The 22,481-nt window shown below is 41.0% G+C and overlaps 1 protein-coding gene across 50 annotated transcripts in view; it reads left to right on the forward strand.

Annotated features, from left to right (window-relative positions):
* Window positions 1-22,481, forward strand: part of PHF21A (PHD finger protein 21A) — a 200,824-nt gene that overhangs the window by 165,181 nt on the left and 13,162 nt on the right. For 33 of the 50 annotated variants that reach the window (XM_085011347.1, XM_085011335.1, XM_085011342.1 and 30 more), the window contains 5 exons: window positions 12,509-12,607; window positions 15,148-15,199; window positions 15,944-16,023; window positions 16,498-16,558; window positions 19,089-19,252. In XM_085011347.1, coding sequence (XP_084867473.1) covers window positions 12,509-12,607; window positions 15,148-15,199; window positions 15,944-16,023; window positions 16,498-16,558; window positions 19,089-19,252 — 456 coding nt within the window. Of the gene's footprint in view, window positions 1-12,508; window positions 12,608-15,147; window positions 15,200-15,943; window positions 16,024-16,497; window positions 16,559-18,993; window positions 19,253-22,481 lie in introns of all 50 variants that reach the window. The other 17 variants (XM_085011363.1, XM_085011366.1, XM_085011364.1 and 14 more) reach the window with 2 other exon arrangements.

Here is a 22,481-nt window from a genome sequence, read left to right on the forward strand (position 1 = left end):
TTTTTAAGATTCCACATGTAAGTGATAGCATTTAATGTTGTTATCTCATTGTCTGACTGACCTCACTTAGCATGATAATTTCTATGTCCATCCATGTTGCTGCAAATGCCGGTATTTCTTTCTTTTTAATGGCTGGGTAATATTCCATTGGGTATTTGTACCACATCTTCTTGATCCACTCCTTTGTCAATGGACATTTAGGTTGTTTCCATGTCTTGGCTATTGCAAATGGTGCTGCAAGGAACATTGGAGTACATGTGTCTTTCCCAGTCATGGTTTTCTCTGGATAGATGCTCAGGAGTGGGATTGCTGGATCAAATGGTAATTCTATTTTTAGTTTTCTGAGGAATCTCCATATTGTTTTTCCACAGTGGTTGCACCAGTTTACATTCCCACCAACAGTGGAACAGGGTTCCTTTTTCTCCACAACCTCTCCAGCACTTATTGTTTGTAGACTTTTTGATGATGGCCATTCTGGCTGGTATAAGGTGGTACCTCATAGTGGTTTTGATGTGCATTTCTCTAATCATGAGTGATGTTGAACATCTTTTCCTGTGTTTTTTGGCCATCCATATGTCTTCTTTGGAGAATTGTCTGTTTAGATCTTCTGCCCATTTTTTGATGGGGTTGTTTGTTGTTTTGGTATTGAGGAGGTATTTAAAAATTTTGGAGATGAATCCCTTGTCAGTTGATTCATGCGCAAAGATTTTCTCCCATTCTGTCGGTTGTCTTTTTGTTTTGTTTAGGGTTTCCTTTGCTGTGCAGAAACTTTTAAGTTTAATTAAGTCCTGTTTGTTTTTACTGTCATTATTCTAAGAGGTGGATCTGAGAAGATGTTGCTGTCGTTTTTGTCAGAGAGTGGCCTATGTTTTCCTCTAAGAGTTTTATAGTGTCTGGTCTTATATCTAGGTCTTTCATCCATTTTGAGTTTATTTGCGTGTATGGTGTTAGGAAGTGTTTTAATTTCATTGTTTTACATGTGGCTGTCTAGTTTTCTCAGCACCCCTTATTAAACGGGCTGTCTTTCTCCATCGTATATTCTTGCCTCCTTTGTCATAGATTAGTTGACTGTAAGTACATGGGTTTAATTCTGGATTGCCCTTCATTTTAATTTTGTGCTATAGTAGGGAAAATAGAGCCAAGTGACCAGATAATGGATTTTGCTTTGCCCTCAATGCAAATTTTTTTAACCTTAATTGATGATACTGTTGGACTTTTTTTTAAATTTGCAAGTGCCTAATTTTGATTATTCATGTAGCCCAACCCTCAAAAGGTGAATTTGGAATTCAGGGTATAAATGGCTAACTTAGTTCTAGTCTTAACTGGAGTTTTTGGCTTATGTCTTTATAAAGTCAAAAGTGAACAGGAAGTTTGTATTTACAAATTTATATCGATGCAAAGTAGGAAATATAAATGAGTAAAGCAGACTGGGCGTAAACAAGTGGATTGTTTTTTTTTTTTTCCCTTTCAGTGGGACCATGAGTATAAGAGATAACCCCCTTTTATTCTTAATTTCTTCTTGAAGTAGTAAGACAAGCATGGCAAAATTGACAATTTGGCCTTGGTGTCAAGAAGATAATAGAAGGTGGTAGAGACGTGTGATTAACTGCAAAGTAATATACTCCATCTCAAGGAGGCAGCTGCTTTTGACAAAGCCAATCAAATGAAAACTTTTCCAAGAAAAGCTAGAAATCCAGAGATTTTTTTTAAAATACTGGTAATTATTTAAATACCATGTAGGAAAAAAAATTACATCTGGAGGGCAGCCTGTCCTCTGGATGATGATTTATAATTTCTGATAGAGACCATATTTTTATTTTTTAAAAATAGGTTTATTTGTGTCTTATTTATTCATTTATTTTTGGCCATGGCATACAGCAGCTTGATGTTGAATCTCAGTTCCCACATCAGACCAGGGATTGAACCTGGGCCATAGTGGGTGGGGAAAGCACAGTATCCTAACCACTAGACTACCAGGGAACTCCCTAGAGACTATACTTTCAGCTTAATCTTTTTTGTTTGTTTCCCAACTTAACTGTTTTTTTTTTATTATGAAATTCACATCACTTCAAATTAATCATGTTAAAGTGGCATTATCACCCCAAAATAAAACTCAATACTCATTAAGTAGTTACTCCTCATTTTTTCCTCCCCTGCCTGTAGCAATCACCAGTCTACTTTCTATCTTTATAAATGTACCGATTCTGGCTTTTTTTAATAGGTGGAATCATACAATATATGACCCTTTGTGTCTGGTTTCTTCATTTAGCATCATGTTTTCAGATTTATTCTCATTGTAACATATATTAGTACTTCCTTCCTTTGAGTAGCCAAATAGTATTCCATTTGTATGTAGATACCACAGTTTGTTTATCCATTCATCCATTGATAGATGTTTGGATTATTTTTACCTTTTGGCTATTGGGAATAGTGTTGCTATGAATATTTATGTACCAGTATTTGTTTCAGTACCTGTTTCCCATTCTTATATTAATGTTTAACTTTTTTTTTTTTCTTTTAGGTCCACACCTGCAGCATATGGAACTTCCCAGGCTAGGAGTCAAATCTGATCTGTAGCTGCTGGCCTACACCACAGCCACAACAATGCAGGATCCAAACCGTGTCTATGACCTACACTGCAGTTCACGGCAGCGCCAGACCCTTAACTCACTGAGTGGGGCCAGGGATTGAGCCCAAGTCCTCATGGATACTAGTCAGGTTTGTTACTGCTGAGCCACATTGGAAAGTGCTATGTTTAACTTTTTGAGGAACTGCCAAACCATTTTCCATGGCAACTTAATCAGTTTACATTCCCACCAGCAATGTCTGAGTGTTCTGTTTTCTCTACCTCCTTGCCAACACTTATTATTTTCCTTTTTTAAAAAATTGGAGTTATCCTAGTTGGTGTGAGGTGGTATCATATTGTAATTTAGATTTCCCTAATAAATAATGCTGTTGAGCATCTTTTCATGTACTCATTGGCCATATGTATGTTTTCTTTGGAGAAATCTCTGTTTGAGTTCTTTGCCAGTTTATAAATTAGGTTATGTATGTTTTTGTTGTTGAGTTTTAAAAATTCTTTATATAATCTATATACTAGACCCTTATGAGATATATAACTTGCAAATATTTTCTCTCACTATGTAGATTGTCTTTTCATTTTCTTGATAATTTCCTTTGCACAAAAGTTTTTAATTTTTTTCTTTTGTTGCTTATGCTTTTGATACCCTATCTAAGAATCCATTGTCACATCTAAGGTCATGAAGATTTACCCCTAACTTTTTTTTTTAAGAGTTATGTGGTTTTGGAGTTCCCGTCGTGGCGCAGTGGTTAACAAATCCGACTAGGAACCATGAGGTTGCAGGTTCGGTCCCTGCCCTTGCTCAGTGGGTTAAGGATCCGGCGTTGTCGTGAGCTGTGGTGTAGGTTGCAGACGCGGCTCGGATCCCTTGTTGCTGTGGCTGTGGTGTAGGCCGGTGGCTGCAGCTCCAATTCGACCCCTAGCCTGGGAACCTCCATATGCTGTGGGAGTGGCCCAAAGAAATAGCAAAAAGACAAAAAAAAAAAAAAAAGAGTTGTGTAGTTTTGTCTCTTATATTTAGGTCAGTAATCCATTTTTACTTAATTTTTACATATAGTGTGAAATAAGGGTCCAATGTTATTTTGCATATGGATATCCAGTTCTCCCAGCACTATTTGTTGGAGAGTTGTTTCTTTCTCCACTTGAATAATCATTGCACAATTATTGAAAAGCTATTGGCTATGGATGTAGGGGTTTATTTCTGGACTTTTGATCCTGTTCTGTTGGTCTGTATGTATGTCTTTATGTGGCAGTACCAACCACACTGTCTTCATTACTGTAGTTTTGTAGTAAGTTTAGGAATTGGGAAGTATGAGTGAGTCCTCTTAACCTTTTCTCTTTTTCAATATTGTTTTGGCTATTTAAGGACTCCGACAGCTCTACATGAATGGGGGGTGCTGTTGAAATTTTGATAGGAATTGTATTGAATCTGTAGATTGCATAGTATTGCCATCTTAACAATATTCAGTCTTCCAGTCCTTGAATACAGATGTCTTTCCATTTATTTAGGTTTTCTTTATTTCTTTGAGCAGTGAAAGTTTTCAGTGTACAGGTTTTTCACTTCTTTGATTAAATTTATCCTTAAGTATTTTATTCTTTCTGATGGTGTATAAATTGTGGCCATGCCGCAACAGTAACCTAAGCCACAGCAATGACAATGCTGGATTCTTAACTACTAAGGCACCAGGGAAATCCTGATCTTTTTTCTTTTTTCTTATCCCCCCCCCCCTTTTTTTTTAATGGCTGCACCCACAGCATATGGAAGTTCCCAGGCTAGGGATCAAATCGAAGCTGCAGTTGCCAGCCTACACCACAGCTCAAGGCAACACCAGACCCTTAACTCACTGAGTCAGGCCAGGGATTGAACCCACATCCTCATGGATACTAGTTGGGTTTGTTACTGCTGAGCCACAATAGGAACTCCTCTTTTTTTTCTCCCCCCCCACCCCCGCCACCACCACGAGGCATGTGGAGCTCCCATGCCAGGGATCAGATCCATGCCATAGCCTCCAACTAAGTGGCAGCTGTGGCTATGCTGGATCCTTAACCCACTGTGCTGGGCCAGGGATCAAACTCATGTCCCAGCACTCCCAAGATGATGCAGACTTTCACAGCTATGAGTTTCTCTCTCCCTCTGAGCAGTGCTTTTACTGCATCATACCAGTTTTGGTATATTGTACATTCATTTTCATTCTTCAAGGAAATTAGAAATTTTTCCTAGTGATTTCTTCTTTGAGCCATTTGTCATTTGAAAGTATGTTGTTTTGCAGTTACTTGGTGACCTAGCAGTTAAGGATTTGATGTTGTCACTGCTGTGGCTCAGGTTTGATCCCTGACCTGGGAACTTCTATATGCTGTGGGCACAGCCAAAAGAATAAATAAATCAAAACTGAAAATATGCTGTTTCATTTCCACATATTTTAAATTTTTCTAAAATTCCTTTTATATGGAGTTCCCATCGTGGCGCAGTGGTTAACGAATCCGACTAGGAACCATGAGGTTGTGGGTTCGGTCCCTGCCCTTGCTCAGTGGGTTAACGATCCTGCATTGCCATGAGCTGTGGTGTAGGTTGCAGACTTGGCTCGGATCCCGCGTTGCTGTGGCTCTGGCGTAGGCCGGTGGCTACAGCTCCGATTCAACCCCTAGCCTGGGAACCTCCATATGCCGTGGGAGTGGCCCAAGAAATAGCTAAAAAGACAAAAAAAAAAATTAAAAAATAAAAAATAAAAAAAATAAAATTCCTTTTATTGATTTCTAGTTTCTTTCTATTGTTTTCAGAGAAGATAATTCTTATGATTTCAGGTCTTTTAAAATTTAGTAGGATTTGTTTTGGGGCCCCAAATAAGGTCTATCCGGGACAATGTTTCATGTGTACCTAAGAAGAATGCGTATTCTATTGTTTTAGAGTAGGCTGTTTTTTTTTTTTTTTTTTTTTTTAATTTTATTGTAATATAGTTGACTTGGAAAGTTGTGTTAATTTTAGGTGTACAACAAAGTAAATCAGTTATACATATACATATACCCATTCCTTTTCAGATTCTCTTCCCCTAGAGGTGATTACACAATACTGAGTAAATTTCCCTCTGCTTCACAGTAGTTGACTGTTACCCATCTATTTTATACATAGTAATGTTTATATTATCAGTCCCAACCCCCTAATTTATCCCTCCCCCCATGTTTCCCCCTTGATAAATATAAGTTTGGTTTTGAAACCTTTGTTTCTGATTTGTAAGTTCTATTATATCATTTTTATTAGACTCTGCCTATTAGTGATCTCATATGATATTTTTCTATCTCTGACTTATTTCACTTAGTATGATAATTTCTGGGTCCATCCATGTTGCTGCAAATGGTGTTATTTCATGCTTTTTAAGTAGGCTGTTCTTTCTATGCCTGTTAGGTCTGGTTGGTTTACAGTGCTGTTCAAGTTCTCTATTTCCTTATTGATCTCATGTTGTTTCCATTAAATAAAGTGACGTATTAAAATCTCCAATCATTACTACAGAACTGTTTATTTCTCCCCTTAATTCTGTCAATATTTGCTTTATGTATTTTGGGACTCTGTTGTTTGTTGCATATATATTTGAAATTGTCATATCTCCTTGATGAACTGGTCCTCTTATCAATAGATAATGACCTTTTTTGTCTCCTGTAACAATTTTTGATTTAAAGTGAATTTTATCTGATATTTGTATAGTCATCCTATACTCTTTTGGTTACTATTTGTGTGCAGTATCTTTTTCTCTTCTCTGATGGACACCTTTTTGTGTCTTTGGCTCTAAAATGTGTCTCTTATAGATAGTGTATTGTTGGATCATGTTTTTTTTAATCCACTCTCTATTCTTTAATTGATGAGTTTAATAATAGTTACATTTAAAGTGATTGCTGATTGGCAAGGACTTATGCCATTTTGCTATTTGTTTTCTACATATCTTATGTCTTTTTTTGACAGTTCCTTCAGTACTACCCTCTCTTGTGTGTATATATGTGTGTGTGTTTTCCTAGCGTACTCTTTTGATGCTCTCTCACTTCCTTTTCTATATATATTTTAGTTATTTTCTTAGTGGTTACCATGGAGATTACAGGTAACATTCATAAATTTTTAACAATGTAATTTGATTTGATCCCAGCTTAGCTTCAGTAGTATACAAAAACTGTGCTCCTACCCAGCTCTGCCCCATTAAGTTCCTGTTGTCTCACACACATTACATCTTTATGTATTGTATAGCTGCTAATATATATTTATAATTACGGTCTTATGCATTTCTCTTTTAAATCACAAAAGAAACAAAAGTTATAAATCAAAGATACAGTAATGCTGGATTTTATGTTAACCTATATAGTTACCTTTACTGGAGTTCTTATTTCTTTGTTTGGCTTTAAGTTACTGTCTAGTATCTTTTTGTTTCATCCTGAAGAACTTTAAAGGGAGTTCTTTTAGGGGAGATCTATTAGCAGGATATAGAGTTCTTGGTTGATAGGCTTTTTTTTTTTTCTTCCAGCACTTTATTTTTGCTTTTATTTCTGTTGCTTTGGGAGACTGATCCGAGAAAACATTTGTAAGGTTGATAGATCAGAGAATGTTTTGTCTTCCAGCACTTTAAACATGTCATCCCACTGCCTTCTGGTCTCTGGTTTCTGATGAGAATTTAGCTGTTAATCATATTGAGGACCCCTTATATATAATGCATCATTTCTCTTTTGCAGCTTTCAAGGTTCTTTCTTTGGTTTTTGACAGTATTTTATAATGGGTTTCACTATGAGTCTCTTTTAATTTATCCTACTTGGATGTCTACAAGCATACCTCAGAGATTTTGCAGGTTCAGTTCCACACCACTGCAATAAAGCAGATAAAGCTAGTCACATGAATTTTTTGGTTTCTCACTGCATGTCAGAATTATATTTATATTATACTATAGTCTATTGAATGGGCATTAGCATGATGTCAAAAAAAACTGTACATATCTTAATTTTAAAATATTTCTGGAGTTTCCAGTGGTTAAGCTCAGCAGGTTAAGGATCCAGCATTGTCACTGCTGTGGCTTGAGTCAGTCCCTGGCTTGGGAACTTTTTGTATGCCACGAGCACAGCCAAAACGAAAAAGCAAAAAAACTTTATTGCTAAAAAATACTAACCATTATCTGAACTTGTGCAAGTTATAATCTTTTTTTTTAATAGTAACATTAGAAACCACTGATCACAGATACCACTATAACAAGTATAATAATAATGAAAATGTTTGAAATGCTGTGAAAATTACCAAAATGTGATACAGAGACATAAAGTGAGCAAATACTATTGGAAAATTGCACCAATAGACTTGTCCAATGCAGGGTTGCCACAGACCTTCAATATATAAAAAATGGAACAACTGCAAATTGTAATAATGTGAAGCACAGTAAAATGAGGTATGGCTATAGATTACTAGATTTCATCACATTTGGGGAATTTTCACCTATTTCTTTATATATATTTCTGCTTCTTTCTGTCTCTCCTCTCTCCCTGGTATTCTACTTTTTTTTTTTTTTAAACCTGAATGCCTTTAGTGAATTCTTCATTTCAGCTGTGGTTTTTTTCAGTTTTAGATTTCTCTTTGGGGAATCCCACTGGGGCTCGGTGGTAATGAACCCGACTAGTATCCATGAGGATATGGGTTCGATCCCTGACTCTGCTCAGTAGGTTAAGGATTCAGCATTGCCTTGAGCTGCAGTGTAGGTCACAGAGGAGGCTCAGATCCCACATTGCTGTGGCTTTGGTGTAGGCCAGCAGCTGCAGCTCCAATTCGACCCCTAGCCTGGGAACTTCCATATGCCATAGGTGTGACTCTAAAAAGAAAAAATAAATTGTTTGGTTCTTTTAAATAATTTCTGTCTCTTTATTGATATATATATGTGTGTGTGTGTATATACATATATATATATATATATTTTTTTTTTTTTTTTTTTTTTTGGTGAAACATTATTCTCTTGGGTTTTTGTTGTCGTGGTGGTTCTTTGTCCTTGATTTCCATTAGCTCTTCAGGCACTTTTTTTATTGAAATATAATTGATTTCTAATGTGTTAATTTCTGCTGTACAGCAAAGTGATTCATTTATACATATATATATATATACACACACACATTATTTTTTATATTACTTTCAATTATGTTTTCTCTGAGGATATGGAATATAATTCCCTGTGCTAAATGGCGGGGCTTTGTTGCTTATCCATTCTCTATGTATCATTGAGTGTTTTTAAGGCAGTTGATGTGAAGTCTTTTTCTAGAGAGAAAGACTTCCTTATGGCCAGGTTCTAGTCATTTTTCTTTTTTTCCAATGACAGGGCCATACTTTCTTGTTTCTTTGTTTGCCTTATAATTATTTATGAGAACTCTTCATTTTGAAATTACAGTGCAATGACTCTGGAAATTATATTTTCCTCCCACCTTAGGGTTTACTGTTCTTGATTGTTGAGGGCTGCAGTTGTTTGTCTGTTTAGTGCCTTTTCCAGACTATTTTTGCAGACTATTTCTTGTCATGAATGGTTATTGAAATCTCTCTTCTATTATGTTTACTTGAACAGCTAGAGCCAGAAAGAAGGAAAAAGTAGTAATAAGTAAATTTAAAACAGGAGTTCTCACTGTGGTGCATTGGGTTAAGGATCGAGCACTGTCTCTTAGGTGGCACGGGTTTGATTCCCAGCCCAGCACAGTGGGTTAAGGATCTGGCATTGCTGCAGCTCTGGCTTAGGTCACAGCAATGGCTCAGATTCAATCCCTGGCCCAGGCATTTCCATATGCCGCAACTGAGGCTGAAAAAGAAAAAAACAAAAACAAGCAAACAAACACCTCTTTTGGTTTTTGCAGATTGGTTCTGAGCAGGGCCTCTCCTTCATGCTAAGCCAGGCCACCTAAATCTCTGTCTTAGACTTCACCTCTTTCTTGGATGGAGCTCAAAGATCAGCCAGAAATGCAAGCTTAGTCTTCTCTCAGGTCTTTTCTAAGTGTGCATCTGGCCTTGGGAATGTTCAGTGCACTCTGGAGTCCCCAGTATATGTGACAGCACCTCAAAGCCCTTTCTCCTCCAGGAGTCTTCTTCCTCAGCCTCCACCACCCTGAGCCACTGGGTCTCTCTGCTGCATATCCATCCTCCATCCTTTGCACCAGGTAACTGCAGGTAACATATGCCATTAGATGCTTTCATCAGATGGCAACAAGAAAGCCATGCCAACCTAAGATTGTCAGAGAGGCTCAGCCTCTGCACCAGTCCTCAGGGACTGCTACCAGGGACTGTGTTCAGCAGACACAACCACAAGCTGAGAACAAGGTTCAGTGAATCACACCAGGAACATAGGCTTCTCCACAGCCTCTGCTGAGCTAGGGGATAGTGAGGAGAAATGCTTTCTTGGTAAAATTTAGCAGCTTCTTCCTCAGTAAGTGCCCTCCTGGTTGCTCTTAGTTTTTGGGTTTTTTTTTGTTTTTGTTTTTTTTTAATTAGATTCTAAAGTTTTAAAAAGTTGATTCTGTCTATTTCTGCCAACTTAATGGTTGCTTCAGTGAAAGGATTGATTCTTAGAGCTCCCTGTCCTGTCATTTCCATGGTGTCACTCCCCTACCCTAATGTGTCTTTTTTTTGGTGTCTTAAAGCAGCTTAAAACAACAAACGTTTATTATCTAACACAGTTTTGAGGTCAGGAACAGGTTGCATCTTATCTCAGTGGTCCTGGGTCAAGGTCCCTCAGAACTTTGCCTTCAGACTAGTGGCCAGGGCTGCAGTCATCTCAGGGCTCAACTGATGCTGGATAATCTCCTTCCAAACTCAGTCACATGGTTGTTGACAGGCCTCACTTCTCCCTGGCTGTTGGCAGGAGGTTCAGTTTCCCACTCCATGGGCCCCTCCATGGTGCTATTCACAGCATGGCAGCTGGCTTCCCCCAGAGTGGAAGGTCCATGAGAGAAGGATGCCTCCCCATTGTTTTGATAGTTTTATCTTTATTTGGGGGGGGATAGTTTTATCTTAATTTTGGGGGGGAGGGGATGCTTTTGGTATTCTTTATCCAACCTTGGGATAATTGTATTCTTTTTGCATGAGAAAAAAGTTGAACCCTGGACAATTCCTTAGTGAAGAGGAATTGGTTTACTTTCCTAGAGGTATTGCCACTGCCTGCTTTTTTTCAGCCTTAGAGATGGAAGTAAGAGACCCCACGGGACTTCACATAGCCTTGGATGGAGCGGCAAATCCTAATAGTTGACCTTCTCTTCTCCCTCCTCCCTCAGACTCCTGTCCTTCCAAATCAGAGAGCTATGAAGATAAGCTTGCTGGACACCCAGGACCTTAAAAATGTCACTATAAACTACTTTGCCATTCCCTTGTAGGTGTGTTTGGTGGTTTTACGGAGGAAATGTGTCCTTTTTGGTTAAAAAAAAAAAAATGTGTGTGTTTGGGAGAGAGGAGAGCAAATGATTCTTCTGGTAGGTCATACTCCCCACTCAGAAGATCAGCATCTCTTTGCAGTATACCTGCTCTACGTGAGGTCCTGCCCTAGGCTCAGAGGGGTGCACGAGTGTGTAGAACAGTCCTGCTCTCAAGTAGCTTATAGTCCAGAGGTGGAAATGTGTCAGGACCCCCATGAAAAGAAATACTAAGCAGCAGGTATGCTTCAGAACAGTGGTCGCCACAGTATTGATAAGGCAGATACTTGCACGTCCTAAAGTAACAGTGTGAGAAGCAGAAGAAAAATATGGACGTGGCCAGGAAAGAAAGGGAAAAATCTTGGTGATTGTGTTAGTTTTTCAGATCTAGTAAAATATTCCACAGCATAATGATTTTTGAGAACTTTCTATATCCTGCTGTAGGACCAGTCTTTCATTTGGCTCCTACTCATCAGTAATCAGACAATTTCACTTTCATTTATTTAATTACTTGTTGCTATACAAAAAGACCATTTGCATCTGCATTGTTTTTAATTTTGAAAAAGTAAATTAGGTTTGTGTTTATAGTTTTATATCTACTGTTCTAATATCATTTCAGTATTTACAGAGGGCTTCGTAAAATGAATTAGCCATTGGGCCATGATAAGAATTGTAATGCAGAGCCGGTCTACCAGTTTGCTAGCTTCCATTTATGTCTGAAGATGATAATGCTCCTGGTGTTTCTTTTGTTGGAATGAATGCATCTTGAAGATGAGGTTGGAAGTAATCAGGATGTCTTGCAAGAGAGCCTTTCCTTGGCAATTGCATCTCTCCTCTAATGAATGATGCAGGCAGGTTTTAAATACCCCAAATAAAGGTAGATCTGCAACCTCTCTTAGATTATGATTGGAATTGTTCTGAAATAGAAAAACGTGCATATAAGATTTTTTCGGACATTATTCAGATCTTAAGGATGCTGCGAACTGGAACTTGACCTGTATGTAACAAGAATGGGCTTACTTCTGAAAAACTACACCTGCACATTGAAATTAGAAAGAGCAGCCTTTACTTGATATTTATACCTAAAAATTAAACCATAGATTTTTTTTTCCTTATGTATAATTAAAACTATTGTGAAGTTCCCACCTTGGTGCAGTGGGTTAAAAATCTGACCGAGGTGGCTCGGGTCTCTGAGAAGGAACAGGTTCCATCCCTGGCCTGGCACAGTGGGTTTAGGATCCAGCATTGCCGCAGCTGTGGCTTTTATTCCATCCCTGGCCTAGGAACTTCCATATGCCATAGGTGTGGCATTAAAAAAAATCTATTGTATTTATAGCTTTGTATCTAGTCTAGTTATACAATTGAATCATTTCAACTGGGCCCTTACGTTTTACTTTTCCCCCCTTCCAAGACGAAATTCATATGCTCTCCTTTACTAGCAAGTTCTTTTCTTTCTTGCTGGCTACAGTCAGACTTTGCTTTTGTTCTTGTAATAAAAAGTGAATTCTGAATTTTCGTTTCATTTTCCTCTCCTAGACAATTAAATCCCACACAGAAACAGATGAGAAACAAACAGAAAGCCGCACCATCACTCCACCTGCTGCGCCCAAACCAAAACGGGAGGAGAACCCTCAGGTTGGTAGGCCCAGCCCTCCCAAGCATGGCTCAGTCTATGAGATGTGACTTATTCACACACATCAGGAGGGACCCTCGCTGTCTGAGTCACTTGATTTCCTTTTCTTGTGCTTTCTCATTATTCGGTAATGTCATTGCCAAATCAGGTTGGCCTGGGGCGGATTAAGAGTGTGGCCTTGCGTGTCTATGAGCTGGCAAACAGGCATTTCATGCATATGTCACCAATTTGAATTGTATGATTAATGACCATTTTTTCAGGTATCCTATTGCATGGCTAATGGTCATTACAAATTGTTTGTCTCAGCCAACATTTTTTAGATGTCTAGTTCACTCAGTTAAGGTCTATCTGTGTTATCGATTACACTTGTTTTATGTGTATTGTTGTTATTACCACTGTATTGCATTAGATCCCCAAATCACAAATGAAGCAGTAGCTCAGAAGTAGTTCAGTGAAGCATAAAAGTAGGGATGAAAATATTACATCTGTACTATAAGTTAGAATACTATTATAAACTTAAATAGCAAACAAGACTCTGGTACAAATATAGAATGTGGATTTGTATGTCCTTAGACAGGAGAATTTAGTTTGATACTATTGTACAAGCAGCTGTAAAAAAAAAATGTGGACAGGTAATATGATGATGAATATCTGAGAGTTGGATTTTATTAGACTGGCAATCCATTTCCTTCTATCCTCAGCGTATTCTTTGTAATGAAACCATGTCAACTAGTGGCGTGAAGCCATCAAAGCTTCAGTGCCATTCACAGAAGTAAAGCAGTGATTTATTAAGCCAGTTTAGGTTTTTTCTAAAACAAGTACAAATTATAATTCTTTCTGGTATGAAATAAATTAATTTTTAATTTGCTTCTAAGGAAGAGACCAAGAAGAAGTGCTAGTCATGTATATCGCTGAGAAACTTATGAAATCATCTGAAAAATTAATGACAAATAGGAGGCTTGGAGGAGGAAAAATAGGACAGGCTATTAGCAAAATTTTCTTATCAAAAGAAACGGAAGGATATCTTCTGTCAGTGGCACAGTGAGGGCAAGCAAATACCATCAGGCATAATAACAGGTATTTCCAACTGGATAGATTCACTGCCATAAAGAGAATAAATTAGTTATTGGCAAATGTGTGATACATAGATGAGGCAAAAGTTCTTGACAACATTTTATTCTATTTATCACTGAAAACTGTTCCACAGAAGAGAACTTTCCCCATTTAATTATTATTTTATGAGCTTGATGTAGATTGGCAAAGATGAGTTGGATATGAGTGGCCAAGAAGTGTGCTGTTACTTGATTAAAAGAAAGTGTATCTGAATATCAATTCACACGCTGCTTTATTAACAGAGAACAGTTAGCAGACAGCCTTCTAATCTTAAGTTTTGAAGGAATAGTGAAAAGTAGGAATGTGGTTAATTGTCAACCACAAAACGTATGCAGTGGAGAAAACGGGCAGCAGGTCCCAGACTGCTTTTCCTTACTGAAGTACCCTGGCTGTCAGGAGGATAGGTGCCCACCCACGTTTTTGAAATAAGAAAAAGAATAAATAAAAACATTTCTTCAGGACTCTAAGGAGAGGAGACCATTAAAGGACATATCTGTATTCTCAAGTGGCTCGTTCGAGGTCATCTTCATAAAACACTGAGTACCTTGAATCGCCTGAACCTATCACTTTAGGCCAGAATATCATAATATTTAATTTTGAGGGTAAAATGTCAGGATTTTCAAAGACCAGTTTGTGGTATAAATAATTCTGCAGGAGTATGTCTCTTTTAACAGTTAACGATGTTCCATATTCATCAGTGAGAGAAATCGATGATGTATTATTTGGCATATTTAGCAGCCACATGCAGTGGTACGGCAGAAAATGAAGACATACTTTCCAGACTGCCTGCAACCAAAGAGAAAAATAGTCATCAATCTGTTGCTCTCTCCATTTTTAAGCATCTGACGTTCCAGCTTTGGAGCACAGTGCTCTGATCAGTCTGGCGTCCGAGGGAGCCCTGAGAGTGGTGGTCAGAGAGACATCGCTCCATAACTTTTAGGTCCGTGGTATTAAGCAGAACCACCGCTGTCATTCCTAAAACTCATTTAGCTTTGAGTTATCACTGACCAGTCAGTGGTAGTAAAAATCTAAGAACCCCCGGGCCTTGTATGACAAGCGAAGTACTTAGAATTTGGAGCTCGTTGTACAGGTAGCTCTTTGAAACCCTCCATGTGTGTTTTCAGTGTGAAGTCCTCTTCCCTCTTAAGAGAATTTTTCTGGGGGAAAAAAAAAAAAAACTTAGGGTCACTCAAGATACTGTTTCTGCCATTGAGAAAGTAGAAGATGTAGGCCCCCTGTCAGATCAGAAAGCCTCCAGAACTGCCCCATAGCTGCAAGGGTGGAAGGTGCCTGCTCCCCATTCACTTGAACTTGGCTTTCCTCAAGCCACTGGCTGTTGGGTTGGCTTTCTCTAGGAGTCTAACTGGGAATATGCTGTTGGCTTTGGAGAACCCAAACTAAAATATATTCTTTTCTTTCTCTGGCACAGAAACTTGCCTTCATGGTGTCTCTAGGGTTGGTAACACATGACCATCTAGAAGGTAAGAGAAGATACCTATGGCACTGCCTTGCTTCTGACCCAGCGCTTTGTTCTTGAAAATAATGTTTGATTTATTTGCTAGAATAGAAAATTGGAACACAAATGGAGCATGATTCAACCAGTGTGGCCTCTTTTTTTGGAGTAAACTTACCGTCCTTCTATCTAAGTTTTAGCCCTTCTCCTTCCTGTCATTGTCCACACTGCTGTCCCGAGGAAACTCCCTAGTTTTCTGGGTTAAAGTGGCTTCTGTTCACTTAGAGAAACTTTTTTCTCAGGCAGCGCAAAGTATCACATGCCCCTCCAACAAGTGTTTGTATTTTTCAATCGCGCTAGGTTATCAGAATCTTAAGGACAGTTGCGAAGCTATACCTGTCCTAGTTATTTAATTCAAGAATGGTGAACTGTGGTTACTCAGTCTAGGTCTGTGGGTAAAGTTCATCACACCTGTATTTCAGTGACCTAAAATTAAATCAGGACAGCTTGTACAGGCACTGTCTACTGTCGAGCTCTTGATCACAGAGAGCCACTCTGTAGGATGGCATAGCCTTGCTTTCCAGGAGGTGAGAGTAGATGACCCTACATATTTGTTCCCAGCAGTGTGCTTGCCTCTGCTGAGGCTGCAGTGAAACTGAGAGACCTGCCCTCATTTCTGACTCTCATGGGAAAACCAAAAGATAAACAACAAAGTTAAGTTTTTGAGGTTCTCCCTACCTCTCTTCTAATCCAAGTCTTTTGCTTTCCCAAGAAATCCAAAGCAAGAGGCAAGAGCGAAAAAGAAGAACAACAGCAAATCCAGTATACAGTGGCGCGGTCTTTGAGCCAGAGGTATTCCTGGCCAGCATTTGGCCCCTCCCTCTCGTTTTCGGTTTAATGTATGATTTGTTCACCGGCTCCCATCTGAAATTCTGCTTAAGAGCAGGACCCTGAGTGTGCTTAGCCAGCTCTGTGAAATGATGGCTTTTTCTCTGGCTGATCACATCATTTTGTTTGTGTTATTCACTATTTGCCCCTTAGTTTTTTCCCTAAGTTTAAGTTGATACAGATCTACCTTAAAAATTAAACTCCTCCGGTCACCTGAACACAACTGTTTTCAGAAGCAGAGACAGACAGCCCTCTCTGGAATATTCCCTCAGAGCCAAGTACATAGGATTAATCCCAGTTAGCACTGAGACCTTGGGATGACTAGCACTAACTAGCTGGCATGTCGATGAGCATGTGGTGCTTGGGCTTTGGCTTGTGCCAGTATTGGTAGTAACCGTGTTACTCAACCGGTCACCTTTCCTTCTTCGATCCCCAAAGCGTAAGAAGAGTGCAGTCACATACCTGAATAGTACAATGCATCCCGGGACCCGGAAGCGAGGTGAGCACCTTTTTGCATCTCTCCCTTGCTGTTGCTTTTGCTTTCTGTGTTGTGTTTCTCTCCCCTCCCTCCTCCTGTTGTCCTAGAGCCTAACTCCTATATCCCTTGAAAATCGTTTTGTTGTTCTCTGAGAATGGAGGAAAAAAAGAGCGAGATTTCTTATCAGAGTTCCGGTTACTGAGTCAAAAGCTGTCCTTCCCGGGATTCTGGCAGAGCTGGCTCAGGAGAAAGGCTTAATGCAGCGTTTCTGCCCCAGGCCCGCCAGGCTGTCTATGAATAGCACAATGAAGAGGACACCTTGTGAAGAAACATGGTAGCATCATTGAGCAGAACAGAGCGCTGCTGTTGCCAAGGCGTTCTTAGGGGCATCTAAGTTGTCCTGCTGCCAGTGAGGCCAGAGTATGACTCTTAAGCTTCTGTGAGCTGCAGACTTTCCAGGAAGGAGAAAGAATTTCGCATCTGTAAGAAAAGGGTACCTCCCACTAAGGAAGAAAAGATCACTGTCACAGCAGGCTCCCCGAAGGAGAAATTCCCAGAGCTCCATCCCCCAATTTCCACCCTCCCGGGCAGGTGCTCCATCTCACTCTCAGGGCAGAGGTGGCGGCTGCTCTCATGGTGCAGGTTCCAAATAGGTCTTAATAGCTCAGAGTTCGAGCTCATCAACAAGGCTCTGAAATTGTTCTTTGATGTTAGTAATACATCCCAAGGTCCCTTTCTCCACATGATAATGTGTCCCTGAATTATAGTTGCAGGCTAGAAAGGTTGCAGAGTGAGTGGAGCAGCATACTAATTTTTGTGTATGCACACACAATCTCAGAGCTGTTGGAAGCCCAGGAGGTCACCCTGACCCTCTGTCTGCCGTGGGCAGGGCTGCAACTGTACCATGACCACCTCCTCCCTGAGAGAGATGGCACCCCCACCCTTCGTGACCCATTCTCATGTTTCATCAGCCCTCTCCTTCAAGAAGCCAAAACATATTGAGATGGGAAACCCTAAGCTGTTGCTTCTTCTTGATTCCCGGGCCCCAGTAACCTGTGTCATGGGTTAGTTTTTGCAGTTTTATTTAGTTTTTGGCAATTTTTAGTGACCTCTGACACAGTTCTCAAAAAGGAGCTCCCAGCCAGAAGCCACAATTAACTGGCCTCCTGGTGGGCAGTATCTGCAAAGAGGACAGGGGTTAAATGAACTAGAAAGACCTTGGCATCTCTTGCCAAGGTCAGAGGATGAAAGCCTGCATTCACAATGCCTAGGACATGCCTTCTGTGGGTAAATAAAGAGCCTTCATCTTCCCCTTCTAGCAGCACTAAATTCCCTAGAAAAGACAAACCAGGGCGCTCTGTCTTTCTACTGCAGACAGTGCCAGTTTCGCACAGATGGGTAATGTTTGTGCAGGTGTCTGACAGAATCATGGCTCTTGTGCATAATTCTATTATAAATTGTAACTGTTGGCAAGGTCATGATCCTGCGTCCCATCCACCAGTGTTTGTAGCCGCTTGTGTACCTCTCTGGCTCCTTTTTGCCTCTGGTGTGCCGAGCATACACTTTGGATCACTTACAGCTTGGATGCCATGACCGTGGCCCATAGAAGATAAGGACCCTGACTTAGATAAGAGTGATTGACCTGAACTGCCCACCCCTGTTAGGGCTCATTTATGGATCCTCTGTAGCCATGAAGTCTGATTCAAAATGCTCTTGCTCAAATCACCTCTCTCATTAGCAGTGTTGCTGATGACAGGGCCTTTCCTGAGACTTTGGAACAGCCCAGTTCTTAGACATGTAGTTCACAGGAATGTTTGTCATGGAAAGTGGGGAGGCAGTTCTTCATCAACTCGGGAGGGTCTCTAAGGCCAGAAATACATTTAGCCCAGAACATCTTTTCAGCTCTTAGGTTCCAGCTACTCCCAAAACATCCCTTTCTAGCTCTGCCAGCAGGGGGGTGAGGCTGGTTCATCTGAATTTTGCCCCCTGCCCCTTTTGCCTCTCTCCATATGCACAGCAATGAAATGACCAAACTGTGGATAGGAAAGAAAAGGGCGAAGCAGAAGTCCTCCATAAATCCATTCATGGGAAGTGAGAATCTTTAATATTACGATAGGAATGATGATGGCAGAAAAACCTTAGGGAGCAATGTGCAAAAGAGGGGAAAATAAAATAAGTTCTTATCGCTGGCCTTGGCTCCCATTGAGCGTTGAGTCTTGTTCTTCCTTAAGAAATCTCAGCTTGTAATAGTTAGGAATGTCACCATAATCTGCCCAAGGCACAGACCTTTGCCATAACTGGGTGTCTCCTGGCATTTTCTGAGGCTCTCTCATCCTCCCTTCTTTCGAGGCTCGTGCATTGGTGTCTGATGACGTTTAAATCTTTGCTTCTCTTCCTCTCTTTGGGACTGTTGTATTAACCTGCTGTCTGCTACCTCACTTCCTTTTCCATGCTAGCCAATGAGGAACACTGGCCAAAGGTATGTAAGATCGTTTTTCCCCCTTTCTTTCCCTCCCCGTTTTCCCTTTTGTTCCCTTCTCTTGGTATATAGGTCGTCCTCCAAAATACAATGCAGTGCTGGGGTTTGGAGCCCTTACCCCAACATCCCCCCCATCCAGTCATCCTGACTCCCCTGAAAATGAAAAGACAGAGACCACATTCACTTTCCCTGCACCTGTCCAGCCTGTGTCCTTGCCCAGCCCCACCTCCACAGACGTAAGTAACTTGGGAAAAGCTCACTCTCTTGCTCGGCTCTTCAGTCGGGAAATCCACTGTCATATGTTGTCTCCTTCCCAGTTGCATCTCCTTGACTCACCCTGGGACGGCAGTCTTCCCTGCAGGACACTGTGTGCCATGCAAGGCAGCTCTCTGCTGGGCCCCAAGTCCTGCACGTCCTTAAGAATTGTGCTCAATACCGCATTAGGAAGCTTAGTCCACGTTCTCGGGTCTGGACTCTTTCTGCGCGGAACGAGTTCTCAGGGCGGGGGCGGGAGTGGGCAGTCAGCTCCTATGAGTGAGAGCAGTGCAGGTTTCTTTCTGCAGTGTGGTTTTTTTTTGGGGGGGGGCAGGTGATGAACAAGGTGTACATGCCCCTTGCACTCGCAGTCCTTGTTTCCTGCTTCAAGTAGAATTCAAGACGTGGGAAACTTTTCCTTAAAGCAACATCATTCAGCAGACTTATCAGAAACAGGTTCCTGAAAGAGTGTCACATACTCAGAAGTCCTTCCCCCAGAAGCTGTGGGAGTATAAACTAGTTTTTAAATGAGCACCTACAAAACAGTGGATTCACTCAACAAATACTCCCTGAGCAGGCACTGTTCTTGAGGCTGGGGACGGAACAGGGGACAGAACCAACTCCCTGCCCTTGGGGAGCTCATACTGCACCGCTAGAGGCAGGTGATAAGCAAAGGCACGTGTGAAAGGGCAGGTAATAAGTGCTGTGAATAAAACTGAGACAATGTAAGGGCCATAGAGGTCATGGCAGGAAGCTGCATTTTATGAAGAGTGATGAGAAAAGGCCTCTCTGATGGGAGTGGAGTGTGTGGGCATATCTGTGGGTGGAAGAGCATTCCACACAGAGGGAACAGCAGTGCAGAAGCCCTGCTTGTAGGAGGAAGTGTCACGTTTAGAGCAAGCAGGCAGAGCCGTGGGAGGGAGACCTCAGAGGACAGGGTCGGTGGTACAAAGCTTTGTGGCTTTTACTTCTAGTGAAGTGGGAGGTACTAGAGGGTTTTAAGTAGAGACATGATGTTATTTTTCACTTTTTATTTTTTTCACTTTTTTCATTTTATTATTTTTCCATTTTTGAAAATTTTTCAAATCTACAGAAAAGTTGCAGTAACAACACAAAGAGCAGATACATACCCTTCACCTAGATTCACCAATTGTTACCATTTTGCCACCTCTGCTAGTCCCCAACCCCCGCCCACGCCCACTTTTTTTAAATTTTTTTATTTATGGTTTTTTTTTTTTTTTTTGGTCTTTTTGCCATTTCTTGGGCCACTTCGGTGGCATATGGAGGTTCCCAGGCTAGGGGTTGAATCAGAGCTGTAGCTGCCGGCCTGCACCAGAGCCACAGCAACGTGGGATCCGAGCCATGTCTGCAACCTACACCACAGCTTAAGAGAACACCGGATCCTTAACCCACTGAGCAAGGCCAGGGATCAAACCCACAACCTCATGGTTCCTAGTCGGACTCGTTAACCACTGTGCCATGATGGGAACTCCCCACGCCCACTTTTTTTTTGCAGATCTAGCTAAAAAGCTGCAGGCCACATGAATCCTGACCCAGAATACTTAAGTGTATATCTCCCAAAAACAAAGACGTTCTCTGACATAGCTACAGTGCATTTATCAAACTGAGGAAATTTACTATTGCTAAAACATTATTATTATAAAAATAGCCCACCTGCAGATTTCTCTGATTGTCTCAATAAACACCTTAGCAGCACTTTGTTTTGTCTGCTCTGGGATCCAATCCAAGATCACTCTTGACATTTATTGTTACGGAATATTCTCTATAGTCTCCTTCCTCTGGAACAGTGTCTCAGCCTGTCTTTGTCTTTCATGACATTCACATTTTTCATAAGGTAGGCCAGTGCCATAACAGGGGTTCCTCCACTGGGATGATCTGAGTGTTTCCTTAAGAATAGATTCAGGGCGTGCATATCTGTAGGAGCACTAAATACGAACCCTTCTCAGGGCATCACAAGAGGCCTGTGTTGTCTCTGTGTCCCGTTGATGGTGATGCTAACTTTCATCTCTTAAAACAGATTCCACCAAGTATCCCTACCTATAAAGGTGCCTGTTTCCTTAGCTGGAAATAGCATCAAGATGGTAAAAATATCCAGTTCCCTAACAACCGGTTTTAGCATCCTTTGATGCTTCTTGCCTGCATTTATTATTTTTAAGGTGTTTGCACAATTGATTTGGATTTTAGAAGGGCCGCTACGTCTGACGTGGAGAAGAGACAGCGGGGAGATAGGATGGGAGCAGGGAGACCAGTTAGGAGGCTGTTGCCATCGTCCAGGCAAGAGCTGACAATGGCTTGGTCTAATAGGATGGCAGAAGTAGAGATGGTGCAAACCGACTCGGTCTGCATGAAAGAGTCAGCAGGATTAGATGACAGAGTGTGAGAAAAAGACAACAGCCAAAGGTTTTGGCCAAAGGATGAAGCTGCCATTTATTGGAAATGACAAGAGGAGCAGGTTTGAGGAGGGAAACCAAGGGTTTCATTTTGTACATGTCCCATTTCTTTTGTGAATTACAGACCTTGTCTTTCTGATCATCATGAGTAAAATGTCCTTTGAACTTGAGGGTTCTTAGTACTTACTAACGGTCTACGCCTCTCCAAAGATCAAAAGAATACCGGGAATTCTCATTGTGGCTCAGCGGGTTAAGAACCCAACTAGTATACATGAGGATTCGGGTTCAATCTCTGGCCTTGCTCAGTGGGTTAAGGATCTGGCATTGCCGTGAGCCATGGCATTGGCTGGCAGCTGCAGCTGTGATTCGACCCCTAGCCCAGGAACTTCCATGTGCCGCATGCAGGTGCAGCCCTAAAAAGACAGAAGAAGAAGAGTACCATGTGCACATCCTGAATTACAATTCCAGAGGAGACAAAGGAAGTGTGTCGTCCTTGGAAGGCCTGGGCCATAGAAGAGTTCTCTCCTTGGGCAGATTTCCTTCCTTGGATACAGCCAGTGGCTACAGGCCCAGCCTTGCTCTCAAGATTCAGCATTTCCAGAGTTCCCATCGTGGCTCAGCAGTTAAGGAATCTGACTAGTATCCATGAGGACATAGGTTCGATCCCTGGCCTCGATCAGTGGGTTAAGGATCTGGCATTGCCGTGAGCTGCAGTGTAGGCTGCAGATGCTGCTCGGATCTGGTGTCGCTGTGGCTGTAGTGTAGGCTGGCAGCTGTAGCTCCATTTTGACCCCTAGCT

This window comes from Sus scrofa, chromosome 2 (assembly GCF_054392235.1).
Source record: "Sus scrofa isolate SSC_HxYL_T2T_F1_AM1 chromosome 2, Sscrofa_HxYL_maternal_Yorkshire_Landrace_v2.0, whole genome shotgun sequence".
Lineage (NCBI taxonomy): Eukaryota > Metazoa > Chordata > Mammalia > Artiodactyla > Suidae > Sus > Sus scrofa.